The 19828-nt window shown below is 40.8% G+C and overlaps 1 protein-coding gene across 3 annotated transcripts; it reads left to right on the top strand.

The window, feature by feature from the left end:
• Positions 1-8300: 8300 nt before the first annotated feature.
• Positions 8301-12436, top strand: Armcx1 (armadillo repeat containing X-linked 1). 3 transcript variants are annotated; one of them, XM_008848321.2, is made up of 5 exons: positions 8301-8442; positions 8762-8913; positions 9341-9421; positions 10167-10256; positions 10515-12436. In XM_008848321.2, the coding sequence occupies exon 5, from the start codon at positions 10646-10648 to the stop codon at positions 12053-12055; it is 1410 nt and encodes a 469-aa protein (XP_008846543.1). In that variant the 5' UTR covers positions 8301-8442; positions 8762-8913; positions 9341-9421; positions 10167-10256; positions 10515-10645; the 3' UTR covers positions 12056-12436. The 3 variants fall into 3 exon arrangements, with proteins under 3 accessions (XP_008846543.1, XP_008846544.1, XP_029409511.1); XM_029553651.1 differs by having other exon boundaries at positions 8321-8442; positions 8678-8913; XM_008848322.2 differs by lacking the exon at positions 8762-8913 and having other exon boundaries at positions 8313-8442.
• Positions 12437-19828: the final 7392 nt, after the last annotated feature.

Raw genomic sequence — 19828 nt, 5'->3', positions numbered from 1 at the left:
CAGTGGGGTATTGAAGCCGCCTACTATTAATGAGTTTGGGTTAATCTGGGTCTTAAAGTCCTGTAGTACTCTTTTTATGAAGTTGGGTGCACCAGAATTTGGTGCATATATGTCCATGATTTTATAATATCTTCTTGGTCAATTGTTCCTTTAATCAGAATGAAGTGACTATCTGTTTTGATTAGTTTTAGTTTGAAGTTTATTTTGTCAGATACTAGAATTGCAGCCCCTGCTTGTTTTTTAGTGCTATTTGCTTGGAATATTTTTTCCATCCCTTCACCATAAGGTAGTGCCCATTCTTGAAGGGAGATGAGTTTCTTGTAGACAACAAGAAGGTGGATTTTGTTTCTTAATCCACTCAACTAGCCTTTGTCTTTTGACTGGGGAATTCAGGCCATTGATATTTAAGTTATCATTGAAAGATGTGTATTGGTTACCATCATTTTATTTCTGTTTGCATTCTTTGTCTAATTCTGTATTTCTGCAATTATACCTGTATTTAGCTTCTTCCTGTTGCTTCTTGGGTATAGTCATTCCTGTCTTCTGTCCTTCGTATTGTTTCAAGTGTTCTCTGAAGGCCTGGTTTTATGGATATGAATTCTTTCAGCCTGTTCAAATCATGGAAGAGTTTTCTTTCCCCTTCAACTATAATAAACAGTTGTGTTGGCTAGAGTATTCTTGACTGGTCATTTAGATCTGTGAATACTTTGGCCCAGCCTCTTCTGACTTTCATAGTTCGCATTGATACATCAGCTGTAATTCTGAATGGTTTTCCTTTATATGTGAGTTGCTGTTTTTTTCCTGCAGCTTTCAGTATTCTCTCTTTGTTGTGTACATTTAGTGTTTTTACTATGATATGTTGTGGGGAGTTTCTTTTCTGATCCTGTCTATTTGGTGTTCTATATGTTTCCTATATTTGTATGGGGATGTCTTTCCTTAATTTTAGGAAGTTCTGTTCTATAATCCTGTTATAGATCTGGTCAACATCATTAACCTGAAATTCTTATCCTTCCTCTATTCCTATGATCCGTAGATTTGGTCTTTTCATGGTGTCCCACATCTCTTGCCTATTCCATTCCTGTGTTTTTAAAAAATTTCCATACTCTTTGCTTGAGTGGTCCAGTTCTTCAACTTTAACCTCCAGTATTTATATTCTGTTTTCCATTTCATTCGTTCTAGAGGTGAGGCTTTCCCCTGTTGTTTCAAGTTGGCTTATTGAGTTTTGAACTTCCTTCTTCATTTCTGCCTGAGTTTTCCTCAATGTTTCTATCTCCTTTGTGAATTCATTCAGAAGTTTATCCCTATCTCCTTTTAGCTCTTTGATCTGTTTGTTCACGTGTTCTTTAAATTCGTTGAGTTCCTTGATCATGTTTATGATTGTATTTTTAAATTCAGTGTCCTGGGTTATCTCTAGTGGCATTCTCCTTGTAGAACTCTTCTACAGGATTGGTGGGGTTTGGTGGTGACATAGTGTTTTAGCTCTCCATTTTATTATTCTTTAGTTGTGGTTCTGGCTTGTGAATTTCTTTTGTTGTTTATGATTCTGATATGAGAATTAAGGTCAAATATGCTTCTGTTTGTATTGTCTGGGTGCCTAGATCCTTTCTTTATTGGTTATGTAAAGCTGGTTGGTACAGGGTTCAGGTTCTCTCAGGTTTATTTTGGAGGGAACTGATGGCTTCAGATAAGCTATTTAGGGGTACCCACAGAAGCCCAATTCAGATTCCAGTCAGGTACACTCAGGCTTCCTTAACCACGGGGAGGCAGGATCCAGGCTCTCTCAGGCAGTTTTGTGCTTTGTCAACCCTATGTCAGAGGGAGGCCAGAAGGAGGCCAGAGATCCCAGCCTTAGCCTACCAAAGCCAGGTCTTCCCTGGGGCCTTGGGGGGGGGCTCACAAAATCCCAGGTAGGGAGATGGTATGGCAATTAGGGGAAGCTCACCACCACGTGGAGGCAGGATCTGGGGCCTGTCAGTCTGTCCCCTGGGTTCTTAGGCCCTCTGGCAGTTGGAGGCCAGAGGGAGGCCAGAGCCTGGCACTCTCTGGTGGTCTGCTGAGCTCAGAGCAGCTACCCCCATGTAGGTCCGAACCCACCCTCTCAGGCTGTCTGCTAGGATCTCAGCCCTCGCCTACTGAAGCCAGATCTGCCCTGGGGCCTTGGGAGGGCCTCAGAAAATCCCAGGTAGGGGGATGGTATGGTGCAATTAGGGGAAGCTCACCACCATGTGGAGGCAGGCAATTAGGGGAAGCTCACCACCACGTGGAGGCAGGATCTGGCAGCTGTCAGGCTGTCCCCTGGGTTCTCAGGCCCTCTGATAGTTGGAGGCCAGAGGGAGGCCCTGCAGTCTGCTCCCACCTGCTTCCTTATACAATACAGAACAATCTGCCCAGGGGTGGCACCTCCCATAGTGGGCTGGTCCTTCCCACATGACTCAAAAACCAAGAAAATACCCCACAGACATGGACACAGACCAGTCCAATGGAGGCATTTCCCCAATTCAGGCTCCCTCTACCAAGGTGTGTCAAGTTGACAACTAAATCTATCCAGAACACTATGCTTAGTCCAATCATGTATTTTTTGAGTTTACTTCTTCATAAAATTATTTTCATTACTTTCTTTAAATAATACTGTCAGTTAAATGTGATGAATAGGGCATAATAAGACACTTATTTCTCTTTTTGGGGGGGGTCTTTTTGAGACAGGGTCTCTCTGTAGCACCAACTGGCCTGGAACTCACTATGTAGACCAGGCTGGCCTTGAACTCACAGAGATCCACCTTCCTCTGCCTCTGGAGTGCTGGGATTAAAAGCATGCGCCAACACACCTGGCCTGCAATTTCTAAGACCAAAATTTTGTCTCTTTTGCTTCTTTTAAAGCATTTTTTAAGCTAGTACACACCATGGCATCTTCATACGTATGTGTCACCATACTTGGCTCTAATTTTTTCCCTTACTCCCAGTCCTCCTCTGTGCCCCCTGTCTTCCATTCTTCCATTGACTGGTTCCCTTCCTTCCTTCAGGTTGTCCTCCCTCCTGCTTTATTATTATATGTATTTTATTACTCCTCTATTTCTCATCTCCCTTAAGCTCCTTCCATCCCCCTTCCTGATCCCCCTTCTATTTTCATCACACACACACACACACACACACACACACACACACACACACACGCGTATAAACTTCAGTTCCTCATATAAGAGAAAACATAGTATTTGGCTTTCTGAGGCTTGGTTACTTTGATTAACATAATTTCCATTCACATTCTTTTCCTGCAAATATCATGATTTCATTTTGTAAGGTTGCACAAAATTCCACTGTGTACATATACTACATTTTCTTCTTTTTATGAGACAAGGTTCCCCTGTAGCCTCAGCTGGCCTGAAACTCACTATGTAGACCAGGCTGGCCTTGCTCTTACAGAGATTCACCTGCCTCTGCCTCCTGAGTTCTGGGATTAAAGTTGTGTGCTACCACACCCGGCCATACCACATTTTCTTTCTATCTGTTTATGAACATCTAAGCCGGTTCCATTTTCTTGTTATTGTGTAGAGTGCAGTAATAAACATGGATATATAGGTATCTCTGTGGTATGTTGATATATTTTTCATGCTTGAGAGGGGGAAAGTGAAGTAGAGTTGTATTTCAGCAAACTAGAGAATAGAAATAGGTTAAAATAAGAGGTACAAATGCCTGATAAAATTCCCTCCATATGCCTTTTTCAAAGATCCTTACTGTTAGTTATCCCTCCCACATTCATCCTCTACCTTATGAAAACCTAACACTTTATAATTTTTATCTATATACATATGTATATATTCTGTAAAAGAGTTTAGTTGGAGTTACTCTACCAAGGGATAATGTTCCTCCTGTAAGCCATAGTTTGTCAAAAAGCCAAGTGTGGGATATTTTCTCCTCAATTTTTGTTCAAGGGTGTCCCAGAGACCCTCAAAACAATACAGGCTATTGCCATTGCTCTTGGTTACCCACTAAAACTTGATGGTAAGAAAACACACACTTTGCTTACAGGATATGGAGAAATCAAGTTGATGCTGACCAGGAAGCTTCCTTCCTGCTTTTATAGTACTGGGAGGTGCTGTGCAGGCTCCTGGGAGAAAAGAATTTCATCAACAGTCTTACCCAGCTGTGAACAATGTGGGCTACAGCATTTACCAGCATGGCAAGAAATGCCCATAGTTCATAGTAGCATGAACGTTATGGGAGTAACTCTTTCTAATAGGATTTAAGGCCTGTTTCATAAGAGGAACTCCATGCCTGGTACTTTAAATCTGACCAAGAATCCATGGTTAGAGAGCCCAGAGGCCCCAGAGTTGAACTTGACTTCATCAGAGAAGTTTGTGCAATGGATTACTGTTAACACAGAAATTAACAATTGGCCAATGTGCAGCAAATAAGTTTGTGGAGTGCTCAGCCACAAATAGACATCTATATCATAATTTCCCCCAACCCAAGGCTCAGAGACTATTTTAGAACAAGGGGAGAAAGAATATAAGAGCCAGAGATTAGAGAGGGCTGGAGCAAAACTGTGTCTTCTGGATATGACAGGATCATTACATTGATGAATTCATAGAAGCTGTGGTGGCCTGTACAAGATCTACACAATATCAAGTCAGCTAACATTCTAGCATGGAGGAGGCAATGGCTTATGAGTCCCCACCCCTAGCTGAGGAGTTATCGTTGGTTGATGGTTTCTGGGGAAAGAGGGTCAATTTTCTTTAAGGGTGTGGCTTTGGTAGGTTAACCACACTCTAGTGGATGGTCCCACTCCCATGAGTATATGGGCAGCACAAACTGGACTTGGTGGGCTCCAGGGGGGTCTGGCACCTCTGACCTACTCAGGCATCTGCTCTTATATGTACATATCTGTTGGGATAGTCAGGAGGGCCTGGCATGTAGCGCATGGCTGCCAGGCCAGATACCTCCTAGTGAGGATGGCAGGAAACTGGCCCGCTCCATTCTAGATACACTGTCTCTTACCCAACAACCCCCAAGCAATCCTTTAATCCTAACAGGGTCTCTTGTAGATCATGTGGGCGGAGGACAGGACAAAGGCCATGTAGCCTTACAAGCCCCCTCCCTCCCCCCACCTGCCTGCCCACCAGAAACCCAACCCCGCCTCTTTGCCCATGAAACTTTCTTATATAAACCTCTTCTTCTGCCATAATAAATGAGCTGTCCACTGACACAGCATCCTGGGTGTTTTCTTCCTGTCATACTCACCACCTCCCAGGCCCCCTCCCCCCACCAGTCTCTCTCCTTGCTCCGACCTTCTGCTATGGGGACCCGTGCACAACGGTCTCCCCAAGGCAGTGGAGTTCTGGCCGAGGGGATGTCAGCACATATTCCTCCATACACATACATATACATAATTTAAAATAATGAAAACAAATTTTAGTAAGTTGTATTTTACTGAAGGTCAGGGGCTGTTATAGATAGTGGTTAAACTGTAATACTGGGAGAAAATATGTTAATGTTTGATAAAAATTTACTTGTAACTGCTAATAGAATTGCACTGCAAAGTAGGATTTTCAAATGGCAAAGGGAATATATGTCAAGAAGTCTCTAAAAGATGAAACAAGAAATCATGGAATAATCCCCAAATTAAAATACAAAAACTTTCAGTATTGATTTATAAAAGAACTAAACTACATGATCTTTACAAGACACACATAAAAATAAGCACAGAAAAAGCTGGGTGTGATGGCGAACAGCTTTAACCCCAGCACTCAGGAGGCAGAGGCAGTTCCAGGCTAGCTGGGGCTACAGGTAGGCCTGTCTCAAAAAGACCAACAAAACAACAGCAACAACAACAAAAACAAATACAGAAAGAAAGACTGAAAATAAGCAAACAGGAACATTATCAACAACATGAGAATATAAATAGAAATGCTAAGATCAACATTCAATAAATTTAAAGCAAAATATACTAAATGATACAAAGTTATTTTGTGGGTGTGTTTTTTTTTTCTCTTTTTGGTCTTTTGAGGCAGGGTCTCCCTGTAGCCCCAGCTGGCCTGGAACTCACTATGTAGACCAGGCTGGCCTTGAACTCATAGAGATCTGCCTGCCTCTGCCTCCCAAGTGCTGGAATCAAAGGAGTGTGCCACCACACCCAGATTATTTTGTGTTTATAAATAGTATGTTTCAGAAAGAAACATCAGCAAATATCACATCTTTGGAATGTACAAATAATAATTATTGGAAATAAAGGAAAATTTGGCCTTATAGCTTATAAGCTAATTGAAAAGTAATTGCAACTTTGGAGAAAATGATTAAATTCATATTAGGTATTTTATTTTAACTTAGACTATATAAAATTCACATTCATTTGGCTGACTTTGACATGTCTTCTGATCATCATTTCACAATTTCCTTGAATAAACCATTATCTGTGATGCATCATCCATGATTCTCAATTTTGTTAATTTTAAACACAATGTTGTTCAGCAGATCTTTAAATCTTATTCACCTTGTATGATTGAAATGGTTTTACCTATTCAACAGGAATTCCCCATTTTCCCTTCCATCGAACCCCTGGCAAATTATTCTCTGTATCTATGGGTTATGAGTTTGATTATTTTAGATACCTTCTACAGGTAAAAATCGCACATTTTTTATCCTTCTGTAACTAGCTTCCTTCAATTAGTATATTTCTAAGATTCACCCATATCATCTTATATTGCAGGATTTCCTTCTTAAATAACTTCTACTGTATAGTCTGCATTTTATTTTCTTATCCATTTGTTAGTTGTTTCTACGTCTTGGCTAATGTGAATACTGTTGCAATGAATACCCGAGTACTTTGAGATCTCTCTCTCTCTCTCTCTCTCTCTCTCTCTCTCTCTCTCTCTCTCTCTGTAATCACTAGATCATATGTAATTGCATTTTGAAGTTTTGGAAGAATCTTTGTTTGGCTTTCCATAACAGTTGCTCTAGTTCATACTCCCTCAATAGAGGAGTGTAGCAAATTTCAATTTCTCAAAGTCCTTGCCAACAGTTGTTATCTCTGTCTTTTTGCTGACAGCCGTTTTTACTAGAATGGATGATACCTCATTGTGGTTTTAATTTGCATTTACTTGACGATTAGTGATGTTGAGCTCTTTTTTGACATAATTGGTTGACTATTTTTATGTCTTCTTTGTAAAAATGTCTGTTCACATCCTTTACATATTTAAAGTTGGGTTGTCTTATTTTTCCCTATGGCTGAATTGTTTGAATTCCTTGTGTGTTCTGGATATTAATTTCTTACCCATCCATATATGTATTTTTGAGTTGGACAACAGACAGATGTCTGAATACAGGGAATGAAAGGCTCTGGAATGTTGGCAGGCAGCACATTTCCCACTTCTTGGTAAGGCAAACAGAATTGGATCATCTCTGCTTCCTTCAACCCCAGCTGTCTCAGCCTTATTAAAGTGGAAGCCAATCCATGGGCAGGTGTTTAGAGAGGCCACCAAAGCACAAGACTTCCATGTAACAATCAGCTAAGACTTTGGGCGCTTAAATATGTGCTTTTCTTTAATCAAGTAAGTTAGGATTGTTTATGTTGCTTTTATTTTGCCAAATTGCAAGTTGAGCCAAAAGAATAAAAAAGTAAGTGAATGATTTGCATAAAATGGTCAAAATTAAACAACTCGTTATCTATTCTTAGAGTATTTTAAAAATCATGTAAAAATTCCAGTTTTCGATTTTAAAACAAGTTAGTATATTTTAAAAACTGCTCCTTGTCTGTGACCAATAGAAATATTTTCTTGTGTAATAAATGCAGATATAATGAAATTAATATAACTCATTGGGTTTTCCTCTCTGATTTAAATATTTCTCCACACAAATGAAAATAGTATAAATTTATATACTCATTGTAAATGTAAAGCTGATTTTTAACAAAGAGACAGAAAAGTTTAAGAAAGTCAGTTCTAGTACCCAGCTCCTTTTCTGATAGCCTGTTCCCCATTTGGTATAGGAGTGCAGGGGAAATACTGAGTATTCCTAAGTGAAGGGGGCTTAGGGAAAAGCCATTTGAGTGTGGATAAAGAAGACACAGAATTATTTCTGAAAAAGGGAGAAACAGCCAATGGACAATGCAGCATCTCTGTGTTAACCAAAGAAAGACAAATTCCAATCACAATCAGAAGCTACTTGGGGTGTCTGGAACTGGCAAATAGGAAAATGAGTGGCAGGATTTGATGTGGCAGAGGAGGAAAAAGGAAGGCTGCCTCCTGTCGCAGTGCTGGCGGCAGTGGTAATTGGGGTCCTGATCTCATGGGTGACGTGGCTGTCACGTGAGCCGTAGCCGACGTGTGCAGACGTTTTCCTAATCCTGGTCTTCGTTTGGTCTGTTGGCACTCTCTCTGATATTGCGGAGAGCCCCGGGCCTGCGGGGGAAGGAGGAGGAGGAGAAGGAAATTGCCTGAATCCCTGCAGGTCTGTGTAGTGGATGGGCGATGCCTGGGGATCTCCGCCGTGCGGATAGCAGAGAGCAGAGATGCTAGCGACACATCCTGCTTTCTTTACACGCTTTCACTGTCCTTGGACTTTCTTAGAACCAAAAATGGTGGACCTCGGAGGGCGGGATTCCAGGGGAGATCACAGACTGGGGATGTGGGGATGGGGAGTTTTTGGCATGCCAGGACCTAGAATTAAGAAGGATGCGTATTAGGTGTTGATGCCCTGTGCGCGGATCCATCTCAGAAGCCAGAGTCTTTAGGAAGTGAGACTCTGTCATGCTCTTGTCATTCAAAAGGGCGCGGTACTTTTCGGAGCAAAAGAGTTATCGACACCGAATTCCTGCATATCAGTGTGAAGTAAAGGCGAGATTGCCCCGCGGCCCGCGGAAGGGTGGTGATGGCTTAGGACCTTACCACAACTCGGGACCCTCTTTGACTCTCCAGCAGTGTACGTGTCCCCCTCTTTCTCCCCCTGCCCCCAGAAAGAGGTTGCAACAGTTCCTACAGGAAAATGGCTATCACTGGGGATGGGCTTTGCTGGGGAGGAGGACAGAAGTAATCTGTTGGTCTTTCACAGCTGAGTTTTCCGAACTTCCTGAAGCTGCCTCCCTCCCTCCTTTCCTGTGCTTTCAAGGGGTGTGGTTTTTTGCTGGGAAAATGGCCGACCACGGTGGATGGGGGTGCAGGGATGCAGTAAAGCTCGAGGGCTGGTGTCTTCGGAGTCCGGACAACTGGGGACCCGGGCGGGGTAAAGTGAGAAACGTAAACATGAAATCCATCAGATAACCAGGTCCCCGAATTTGGGAAACCTGGCATTCAGTCTCTCTAAAGTGCTGTTCTATCTGCTGAGCCATTCCTGCCTGCTGTGTCACCAGTGTCCAGGTCGGTGGATCTTGCTGCTGAAGACCAGTCTGACCCTAGGAGCAAAGGAGGAGAGGAAAAGTTTCCAGAACCAAGTATGTCAGAGGGAAAATGATGACACTGTTTAGGGATCACTGGTGTAGTCAATAATGGTGACTGTGAAGTAGAGTAGACGTACAGATTTTTTTCTGCATACCGTTTTCTGTCTCTTTACAAAGGTTTGTAGATAAGAAACTAGGAAGGAGGTGGTTAGCTGGGGGGATAGCTGTGAGATAGTACTGGGGTGGAGGTGGGGAGGATGATATTCCAAATACTGTATGGTGCAATGCCCTTGGTATTGGCCTGACCACTAGGCACAAAGTTTGTCAGGTTTGGTGAAGGTGGAACCCTAGACTGCTTGAAGCAGTGGAATTTGATGTCATTGGCCGATAGAGTGAGGAGGCTATCTTGGTACCTTTTAAGATGGTGGAGGTGGCAGAGGCCAGGGAAGATGCATTTCAGGTATATATAACTTCTAGATACTACTTTGCTTTTTTTTTTTAATAAGGAAGGGGGTGTGGTGGCACCTTTGGAAGAAGTGACAGATGTGTGTGTGTGTGTGTGTGTGTGTGTGTGTGTGTGTGTGTGTGAGGGTGGGTTTCAGGAAAGGATCATCCTAGGAGGAGGGGTAGAGAGATAATAAATATCAAAGCCACAACCCTGTGATGTAAGAAAGGTGAGAAGCACTGCAATGATGGACAAGGCCCAGGAATTCAGAAGATGGATACATGTCCTGTCTTGGGTTTGATCTATTTGGCCCCTGAATTCTCAGCCCCAACCTTTGTATTCTTTTGTATGCAGGTCTGTGGGAGCTTGGAAAGAGGAAGAAGGAACTGCTTGGATTTCTGAGGGTCTACGTGAGGTCTCCCCTGCATTAGGACATCTGGAAGGGTAGGGGTCATAGGCAACTTATAAATATATTCAATTTAATGTTCTTGGAAAGGGTAGTAGAATGTGAAGTTGGAAATTCTGGGTGTATGGAAAATTTCCAAAATTGCTTGCAGATGGAGGAAAGGAAGCAGTGATTGGGATACCAAGGCCTCTAACTGTGTGTTTATATGATAAGGGCAAGTGATTCAGTCTGTTTACATGCAAAGGCACAATTAGAGAAGTAAAAAATCTGGAATCTTCCTTTTTTTTTTCTCCTAGGTTTCACCGAGTCTGCTGTTGTAGCTGCTCCTGCCTGTGACAGCTGGAGACTCTGCCCCTGACCTGGGAGTAATCTGGACCAGAGCAAGCCAGCTCTGTGCCCAGGTTAAGGGACTCAGACCAGCTATACCATGGGCCGCACTCGGGAAGCTGGATGTGTGGCTGCTGGCATGGTCATCGGGGCTGGTGCTTGTTACTGTGTGTACAGACTTACCTGGGGAAAAGATGAGAATGAGAGAATGTGGGATGATGAAGATGAGGAAGAAGAACTGGAGGAGGAGGAAGAGGAAGAGGAGGAAGAACCCTCCAGTAGTGACACATCAGAAATTGGGGGCGAGACTGAAAAAGAAGTTAAGACTAATGTTGGGGTAGGGGCAGGAACCAAACCTCAAGATGACTCAAAGGCCAAAGCTGAAGTGAGCTTGAGGCTTGAGAGTAGTTCAGTTGCAAAGAAGGAAGTTCACTCAGAATCCCAGAGTGGAGGTGGCCTAGAGGCTAAGGCCAAGGCCCTCTTCAGCATCCTAAAGGCACAGGCAAGTGCAAAGGCAAGCAGAGGGGTCAGGGTTGGTAGCATCTCTGGGAATAGAACACTGGCACCAAGTTTGCCTTGTCCAGGAGGCAGGGGTGGAGGCTGCCACCCTGCCAAGAGTGGATCTAGGGCTGGGAGCAAGGCACGTGGAAAATCCAAGGGAAAGACCCGAAATAAAAGCAGCAAGGCTCCAGCTTCAGCATGGCCTGTACGCAGGGGCAAGTTCAACTTTCCTTATAAAATTGATGACATTCTGAGTGCTCCTGACCTGCAGAAGGTCCTTAACATCCTGGAGAGAACAAATGATCCTTTTACTCAGGAAGTAGCATTGGTCACACTGGGTAACAATGCAGCATATTCATTTAATCAAAATGCCATACGTGAATTGGGTGGTGTCCCAATTATTGCAAAACTGATAAAAACAAAAGATCCCATCATTAGAGAAAAGACTTACAATGCCCTTAATAACTTGAGTGTTAATTCTGAGAATCAGGGTAAGATTAAGACGTATATCAGTCAAGTGTGTGATGATACTATGATCTGTCGCTTGGATTCAGCTGTACAAATGGCTGGACTCAGACTGTTAACCAACATGACCGTTACTAATCATTACCAACATTTACTTTCCTATTCTTTTCCAGACTTTTTTGCTTTGTTATTCCTGGGAAATCACTTTACTAAGATACAGACTATGAAACTAATTATCAACTTTACTGAAAATCCAGCCATGACAAGAGAGCTGGTCAGTTGTAAAGTACCATCAGAATTGATTTCCCTCTTTAATAAAGGATGGGATAGAGAGATTCTTCTTAACATTCTTACCCTCTTTGAAAATATAAATGACAACATAAAAAGTGAAGGGCTTGCATCATCCAGGAAAGAATTCAGCAGAAGTTCACTATTTTTCTTATTCAAAGAATCTGGAGTATGTGTTAAGAAAATCAGAGCATTAGCAAATCACAGTGACCTGGTGGTGAAAGTGAAAGTCCTAAAAGTACTAACCAAACTGTAATTTGAGATCTTTCCCAAGCAATACTGAAGTCTTGTTTTTTTAGTTTGCACGTGGGAACAATGTGTTTGGCAAATTCGTTGGTTTTCACTGTGCTTATGTGGCAAAGAGGTCTTTTGGCTGCTATTTAGGAATAATAAATATCACAGATTATAAGCAGGGATTGATCCTGGCTTTAGACTGAGCCATTTTAAAGATGCCAAATATATATTACTGCTTGCACAAAGAAAACATTTATTGATTTATTACCTAGATTGAGATATTTTTACTCTTTATCTAAACAGTGAAATAATTATACATCGTGAATAAGCTATACTTTTGTATTGATTTGCATTTATTAATCTAAGACAGGTGTTTTATCAATAAAGTTGAGTTTAAGCAGCAGAAAAAAACCTTTGTCTTTGGGTTTACGATCTGTATGGAAAGACAAGATATACACATACACACACAGAGACACACACCCACCCCCCCCACACACACGAAAGAATGAAGAGGAGGAACTTTAGTCATGGCTGGATGGTTGCCATGAGTGCTTCCAGGCAGCAGAAACCACTGCATGCGAGGGCGCCAGGGAGGAGAATTTTAAGTAAGCTGGACTTGAAGAATAAGACACAACAGGTAGAAGGCCATTTAAGGAGGGAGGCTTGGTGGTAGAAAGGGAAGGAGGTGGGAGTACATCCAGCTTCAGAGAGCAGACCGGCAAGCCTGTGGGGAGGAAAACTGTCAGAATTAAAAATAAGTCGATGACATAAAATTTAACAAAAAAAGTAAATGAAGCTGAGAGGTTATTAAAGAAGGATTCTTACACAGGATTGCCTGAGCATAACTGTCACACAAGACTATCAGAACCACAAACTTGTGCAGATGCTACTGAACCCGATACAGAAAGCACTGCAACATGGTTATTTTCCAAGTTCAACATGGGACTGATGGCACTCTTGTTATTAATCATTGTGACTAAGGATTATTGTTTGAAAATATCTGATCTAGGCGGGGTGTGGTGGCATATACCTTTAATCTGAGCACTCGGCAGTCAGAAGCAGGCAGGTATCCGTGAGTTCAAGGCCAGTATGTTCTATATAGTGAGCTCCAGAACAGCTGGGGCGACAGGGAGACCCTGTCTCAAAAAGACCTAAAAAAAAAGAGTATCTGATCTAATCTTCCTCATTTTGTCTTCACAAATTTTCCTTTGTGTCAGTTTCTTTGAAAATGCACATGTATATGGCCTGTATATTCAAATAGTATTGCTGTGCTACAACCAAATACATATCATTATTCTTTGGATAATCTCCCCCCCCCGTCTCTTTCTGATTTTTTAAAAAATATTTAGGTTGACAAAAGGATAAGCTGGATTCAGGCAAGTGCTGGATGAGACAAGTATGGGGCATGCCTAGATCACATTCTGATGGCCCATTGTTTCCCTAGAATGTTGTTACTCTCAGTTGTTTTATTTATTGTTTAGGTTGGTTATATATTTTGCCCCCCCATCACAAAGTATAACATTTCAAGCCTCAAAAGAAACCCCAGTGTGGGTAGACAAATTGATGTAATTCAGATAAATTAAATATTCATGGCTTTCTTTGGTTTTGCCAGGTTCCCTTGAGAATGGCTTTTAACATAGCAATAACATATGAGTATTTTCTGTGCCAGCTGTTTACATTAGGTTTGCATCCCACCCCAGGCTGAAGGTTGTACCTGATTTGTCTGTTGAAGCTGTCACTCGTTCTTGCCTTTAGCTCAGAGCTATGTCAGCTCAGTTTAGGAGTTCCCAGTGTGCTCTGCCTTAGGGCTTGGTGGGGGCAGATTAAAGGATATTTACAATCCAGGATGCTATGCCTCAGAGAGTTTCACCCTTTCCTTTGGGGCATTGTCAGGCCTGAATTGAGGGCTTGGGCAATGTTTGTGCCTGAAGAGGTGTGTGGGAGGAGGGAAGGAGAGGGGGAGGGATGGGAAGGCAAGGGATTCAAGCTCTTCTGGAGTGGTAACTTTGTCCAGACTGTTTGAAACAAATATAATTTGATTCACTATTAAGAGTGGGCTGACCATTAAGATCCCAAGTGGTGAAAGGAGGTTTAATCTAAGCAGCTTTGTTTGGGAGTATAGCCTCCTCATTTATTGCTTGCAGAGGACGTAACATGCTATTGAATAGAGTGGGACTTTCTTTTGAAAATACGCGCAGAATGATAATCTATGTTACTGTGAGAAATAGAATTAACAAACAACAGATTCTTTGTGTTTGCTGCTTAGAACATTTTCTCCCTGAGATCAATGTAGATTGTAATCAAAATGATCATAGAAGGTTGTTTATTTAATGTTCTGGAACTTAGGCAATTTAGATAGATGTTGGCACTATCAAAGTAGGAGGCTTGATGGATATCCAATTTCATTTAGCTTTGTTTGTGTTTTCTTCCTTTATACGTGATTAGTGATTGAAGCTTGCTTATTTTCCCGTTATGGCTTCTAGGTTTTTGGTCATGCTGAAAAATCCCTAGGTTGTAAAAACATTATTTTTTTAATAAACATTTTAATGTTTTCATTTAAAATCTCTGTTATGGGCTGGAGAAATGGCTCAGCAGTTAAGAGCACTTGCTGTTCTTGCAGAGGACCTGGGTTCAGGTTTCAGCACCCACATGGAGGCTAACTGTGGTCTCCAGGGTCAACATCCTGTTCTGGCGTCCATGGGCAATGCACACTTGTGGTATACTTATATGCAGGCAAAATACTTATATACATAAACTATAAAAAATAAAATTGGAAAAAATATTTTCAACCTCAGTTATATCCAATCTTGTATGTTACTATGTAGACATCTACACTCAATACATCTTCCTAGACAAAGGGCGTACTTCATGGAGGGGCTTTTTATATATCATCAGGCTTTGGCTATTTATAACATGTTATTCTATTCCATAAATAGAAATATTATTTTTTATATTTGTTACTTGTTTTGTTGTGTTGAGGCAGGGTCTCCCTGTCACCCCAGCTGGACTGGAATTCACTATGTAGACCAGGCTGGTCTTGATCCCACAGAGATCTGCCTGCCTTTGCCTCCCTAGTGCTGGGATTAATGGCATGCACTACCATATCCAGCTTGTTTGCTACTTTTAAGGCATGGTTACATCCTACCCTATACTACAGAGCTCATTTAATTAAAAATTTATACTCTCTGTGGTTTCTTAGATCAGGACTAGAAAATACAGATAAGAACAAAGTCTTATCTGGTGACACCTTATTGGGATGTGCAATATGAGGAAACAAAACCGAAGAGAAAAGGGGCTGGAGAGGTGGCTCAGCAGTTAAGAACACAATCGCCCATAACTCCAGTTCAAGGGAATCCGATGCCCTCTTCTGGCCTCCGTGGGTATTGCACAATATGGGTGCACTTCTATATCTGTAGACAAAACACTCATACACATAAAATAAAAATTAAAAAAGTGAAGAGAAAAGGGAACTAAGGCAGAGAAAGGTGGAGAGCAAACACAAATAGTTACTATCTAGTCATTACTTTTCAGCAAAACACAGTTGATTAAATTATGGTTTTAAGAGCATTCTATGTGGAAGGAGTGGGAAAAATTGTGAGAGAGAGAGAGAGAGAGAGAGAGAGAGAGAGAGAGAGAGAGAGAGGGGAGAGAGCAAACTCAGGGCCTTTCATATGGCAGAATAGCACTCTACCACTGAGCCACATTCACAGGCCTATGTCAGCTTTCATTAACAGCTGGTCTCCCTTGTACTCCCATGGGTGAGATCTTGCTAGTTTGTGTCTCAATTAGCCTTTTCTTTTCAGGTGATACTATGCTAGGTGAGTGCTCAAGCTCTAGCTGGAGTCAGGGTGGCTTTGTGCTCTATGAATGTACAAACTGAATAAATCTGCTCTATTTTTTATTTTTATTTTATGTGTATGAGTGTATTGCCTGCATGTGTGTAAGTGCACCCGTGGCATGCAGTGCCCACCGAGGTCAGAAGAAGGTGTGAGATCCCTTGGAACTGGAGTTACCGATGGTGGTTAGCTGCCATTGTGGGTGCTGGGAACTGAATCCAGGTCCTCTGCAAGAGCAGCCAGTGCTCTTAACCACTGAGCCCTGAATCTGCTCATTTCTTCTGGCCAGAAAATAAGGCAGTTAACCACAGGTAGGATTGGGGGGTGGAGTTAAATGTTTCTGGGATGGCACATAAACTGAACTAGGAGAGGTTAGGATACTCATAATTATGTTACAAGTGCACTATGAAGGGTTCTAGAACACCACAAGACAGGGTGCAATATATTGTAAGTTTTGAAAATTATATAGTTTGTAAAAAAGTGGTTTAGACCAAAAATTCTGAGTCAGAAATTGAAGTTCTCATATATATCATTTTTTTATCAGGAAATATTATAATAAATATGCTGATTAGTACATTTGAGTATTATAAAACCTTCTGAACAATCCTCCTATGCAAAGTATGCATTGCCTTCCTGTACATAGTAAACAAAGAAAAGTAAACACTGATGTTCCATAAAGCATAGTATTAAATCTTGAGGACACGAGTAGTATTTATATAATATTTAATCAAGTATTGATATTAGGTTATATATCTTAATTTTTCACTTATACAATAAAGTCTCTTGGTAAAGAAAGCCCTCTCTTTGTTTTTTTGGGACAGGGTTTCACTATGTAGTCAAGACTGACCTGGAACTCCAACTTGCTACCATCCTGTCTCAGCTTCCTGAGTGCTGGGATTACACATGTATCATTATGCCCAGACAAACGCTATCACTTGATAAAGGGAAATTTTATTAATGTTTTCCTTTATTTTATTTTATTCACTTAAAGTTTCACATGTTATAATGTTATGAATATTATATACCTTACATCCTAGAATATTTATTATTTTGTTTTTCATATCTAGATTTGCAATTTACTTGCAATTTAGTTTTGTAAAGGATCATGATTTAATTTTTCTCCTGTATGGCTGCCCAATTGACCCAGTACCATTCTGAGATCAGTACCACACTACCATGTCACCTTTGTGATGAATTTCAAATTTTTGGACTTTGTATTCATTTATCCTTACACCAATGTCCTTGTATAATTTCACAATTAATGTAGTTTTATAATACAACTTGGCATTTGCTAGTATATATTATTGTTAATTTTCAAGGTTGTCTTGGTAAGTTTTGGCCTTTTGCATTTCCATATAATAGTTTTCTTTTCAGAGCTAAGGATTGAGTTTAGGTACTCATGTATCCTAGTCAAGGAATCTACCTCCACTCCAGCCTTTCCATATAAATTATTTTTAATCAGGAGCTCAGAACATTTCCTATTTCCTTCTTTGCTTACTAAAAGTGTAAATGGTTTGTGCACACACACACACACACACACACACATGCACACACACACATTTTAGGATTTTGATTGGGATTGTTCTGAATCTACAGACCAATGTGTTGAGAATTATTATATGTATAATATTGAGTTTTCCAGTCCATTACCATGACCTACCATTTCATTTATTTTGGTCTTCTTTAATTTCTCTTACTAATACCTTGGAGTTTCCAGGTTTAAAATTTCATGATTTTGGAAACTTTCTAAATCATGTGGAACATTTGTTTATTTATCCTGGAGATTGAACCTAGAGCCTCATGCATGCTAGGCAACAGATGGGGCTATATATCTAGCCCTTTTTTCATTTTTTATTTTGAGATAAGAGCTTACTTAATTGCCCAGGAGGACATTGAATTCACTCAGTAGGCCAAATTAGACTAGTGATCCTCCTGCCTTAGTCTCACTTTTTAAAGCTTTTTTTCTTGAGATAGGGTCTCCCTGTAGCCCCAACTGGACTGGAACTCACTATGTACATCAGGCTGGCCTCAATCTCATAGAAATCTGCCTGCCTTTGCCTCCAGAGTGCTGGGACTAAGGGTGTGTGCACCACACGTAGCTCTGTGTTGGTCTCTTAAGTAGCTAAGATTACAGTCCTTTTTACTCTCCTCCTTCTGAGTCTCCCTTAAGTATATGTTTGTCTGTTTGATGGTATTCCAGGGATTTTTCAGACTTAGTTCAGGTTCCTTTCTTCTTTTTGTTTTCTATTACTCAGAGTGTATAATTTAAATTTTCTCATCTATATTAGTTACTTTTCTGTTGCTATGATAAAACAACCAAGGGGAGTCATAGAAGGAAGAGTTTTTTTGAGCTTACAATTCCTGAGGGATGAGTCTCTATGGTGAGGGAAGCATGGCAGGAGGCAGTAAAAGGCAGTTGGAGCAGAAAGCTGAGAGATCACATCTTCAATCACCCACAGGAATCAGAAAGAGAGAGAGAGAGAGAGAGAGAGAGAGAGCAAAACCGGATGTGGGACAAGGTTATGAACTCTCAAAACCTGTCTCCAGTGATGTGCTTCCTCTAGCCAGGCCAGACTGCCTAAAGGTTCCATGACCCTCCCCAAATAGTGCCACCAGCTGGCCAAGTGTTCACATTCTTGAGCCTATGGGGGACACTTAATCATTCGAACCACACCATCCTTATGTTTATTGACTCTTTTCTGCCTACTCAGACTTATTGTTAATCCCTCTAGTGATTTTTTTTTGTTTTAGCTATTGAACTTTTCAACTCTATAATTTCTTTCCTCTTCCTCTCCCTTTCCCAGTCTCTTTTCTCTTCTCCTTCCTCCCCTCCCCCACCTCCTCTTTTTGTCAATTTCTATCTGTTGAATCTCTGATTTTGGTGAGACATCATTCTCATGATTTTCCTTCTTCTCCATGTTTTTCTTCATTTCTTTGAAGATATTCAATTAGTGGATTTGTAGTCTTTGTCCAACAAGTCGAGTGTATGGGCTTCCTCAAGAATGTTTATATTAATTTATTGTTTTCCTGTTCATCAGCCAGAATTTCTAATGGCTTCATGACTCACAACATATATATGCTTTAAAAAACAGACACTGTGAATATTGTGGCCACCATGCCAGGCAATATTCCCATATCTGTACTTGTGTTCTGGATTTCCAGAAATAGGTTAGAACTTTTCAAAGTCCTTAATCCTCAAAGCATCTTATTTTCAGGACTTTCTGTTTATTCACATAGTTTGCTTTTCACGCTAATTGTTCCATACCCCAGGCATTTGTGGATAATATATTTGCCTTTACATATTTTCAACAAGTGTCCCCAATATAGACATTTCATCTTTGGGAGTGTTCTGAGTTAGGTAAAATAAATGCAAACCCTTTGACTGCTTCTTCAGGGAGTCACTAGAATGGTAAAAATCAATAATCACAGATCCTTAAGGAAGAAGTTTGTTCTGCTCTTTCAGAAAATGTGGGCCGGTTTCTTCAAGGCTGCCACAGAGGTGGTGGTGGGGTGGGCCTGTGGTTAGAGAAAATGTCACAAAGTTTTCTTACTAAAGTTCAGCTCTTTCTTTTCTCTTGGTTTGTCTTATTGGTATAAAACTTTGATTAGTTTCTGTAGTTTCAATCAAATGTGTTCTTACAGTATTGTCCATTTTCTACTACTTTTCTGCAGGAATGCACTTTTGGAGTCTCTTAAACTGACATTTTATTCCAATATTGTCTTGATTAAACTGCTAGACTTCTTTGTGGAAGAGTTCTTTTTTTTAATTTTTTATTTTTTTGGTCAGTATTTTTATATTTATTATTATTAAGTTTCTGTAGTTTCAATCAAATGTGTTCTTACAGTATTGTCCATTTTCTACTACTTTTCTGCAGGAATGCACTTTTGGAGTCTCTTAAACTGACATTTTATTCCAATATTGTCTTGATTAAACTGCTAGACTTCTTTGTGGAAGAGTT

The sequence above is a fragment of the Nannospalax galili genome, unplaced genomic scaffold (assembly GCF_000622305.1).
Source record: "Nannospalax galili isolate Female #2095 unplaced genomic scaffold, S.galili_v1.0 scaffold3, whole genome shotgun sequence".
Classification (NCBI taxonomy): domain Eukaryota; kingdom Metazoa; phylum Chordata; class Mammalia; order Rodentia; family Spalacidae; genus Nannospalax; species Nannospalax galili.
Note: the sequence above shows the minus strand (reverse complement) of the source record. Positions and strands in the feature narration are given on the sequence as shown.

Coding starts and splice junctions, on each gene's coding strand:
- Armcx1 (XM_008848321.2), top strand. CDS start 10,646: ATGGGCCGCACTCGGGAAGCTGGATGTGTGGCTGCTGGCATGGTCATC.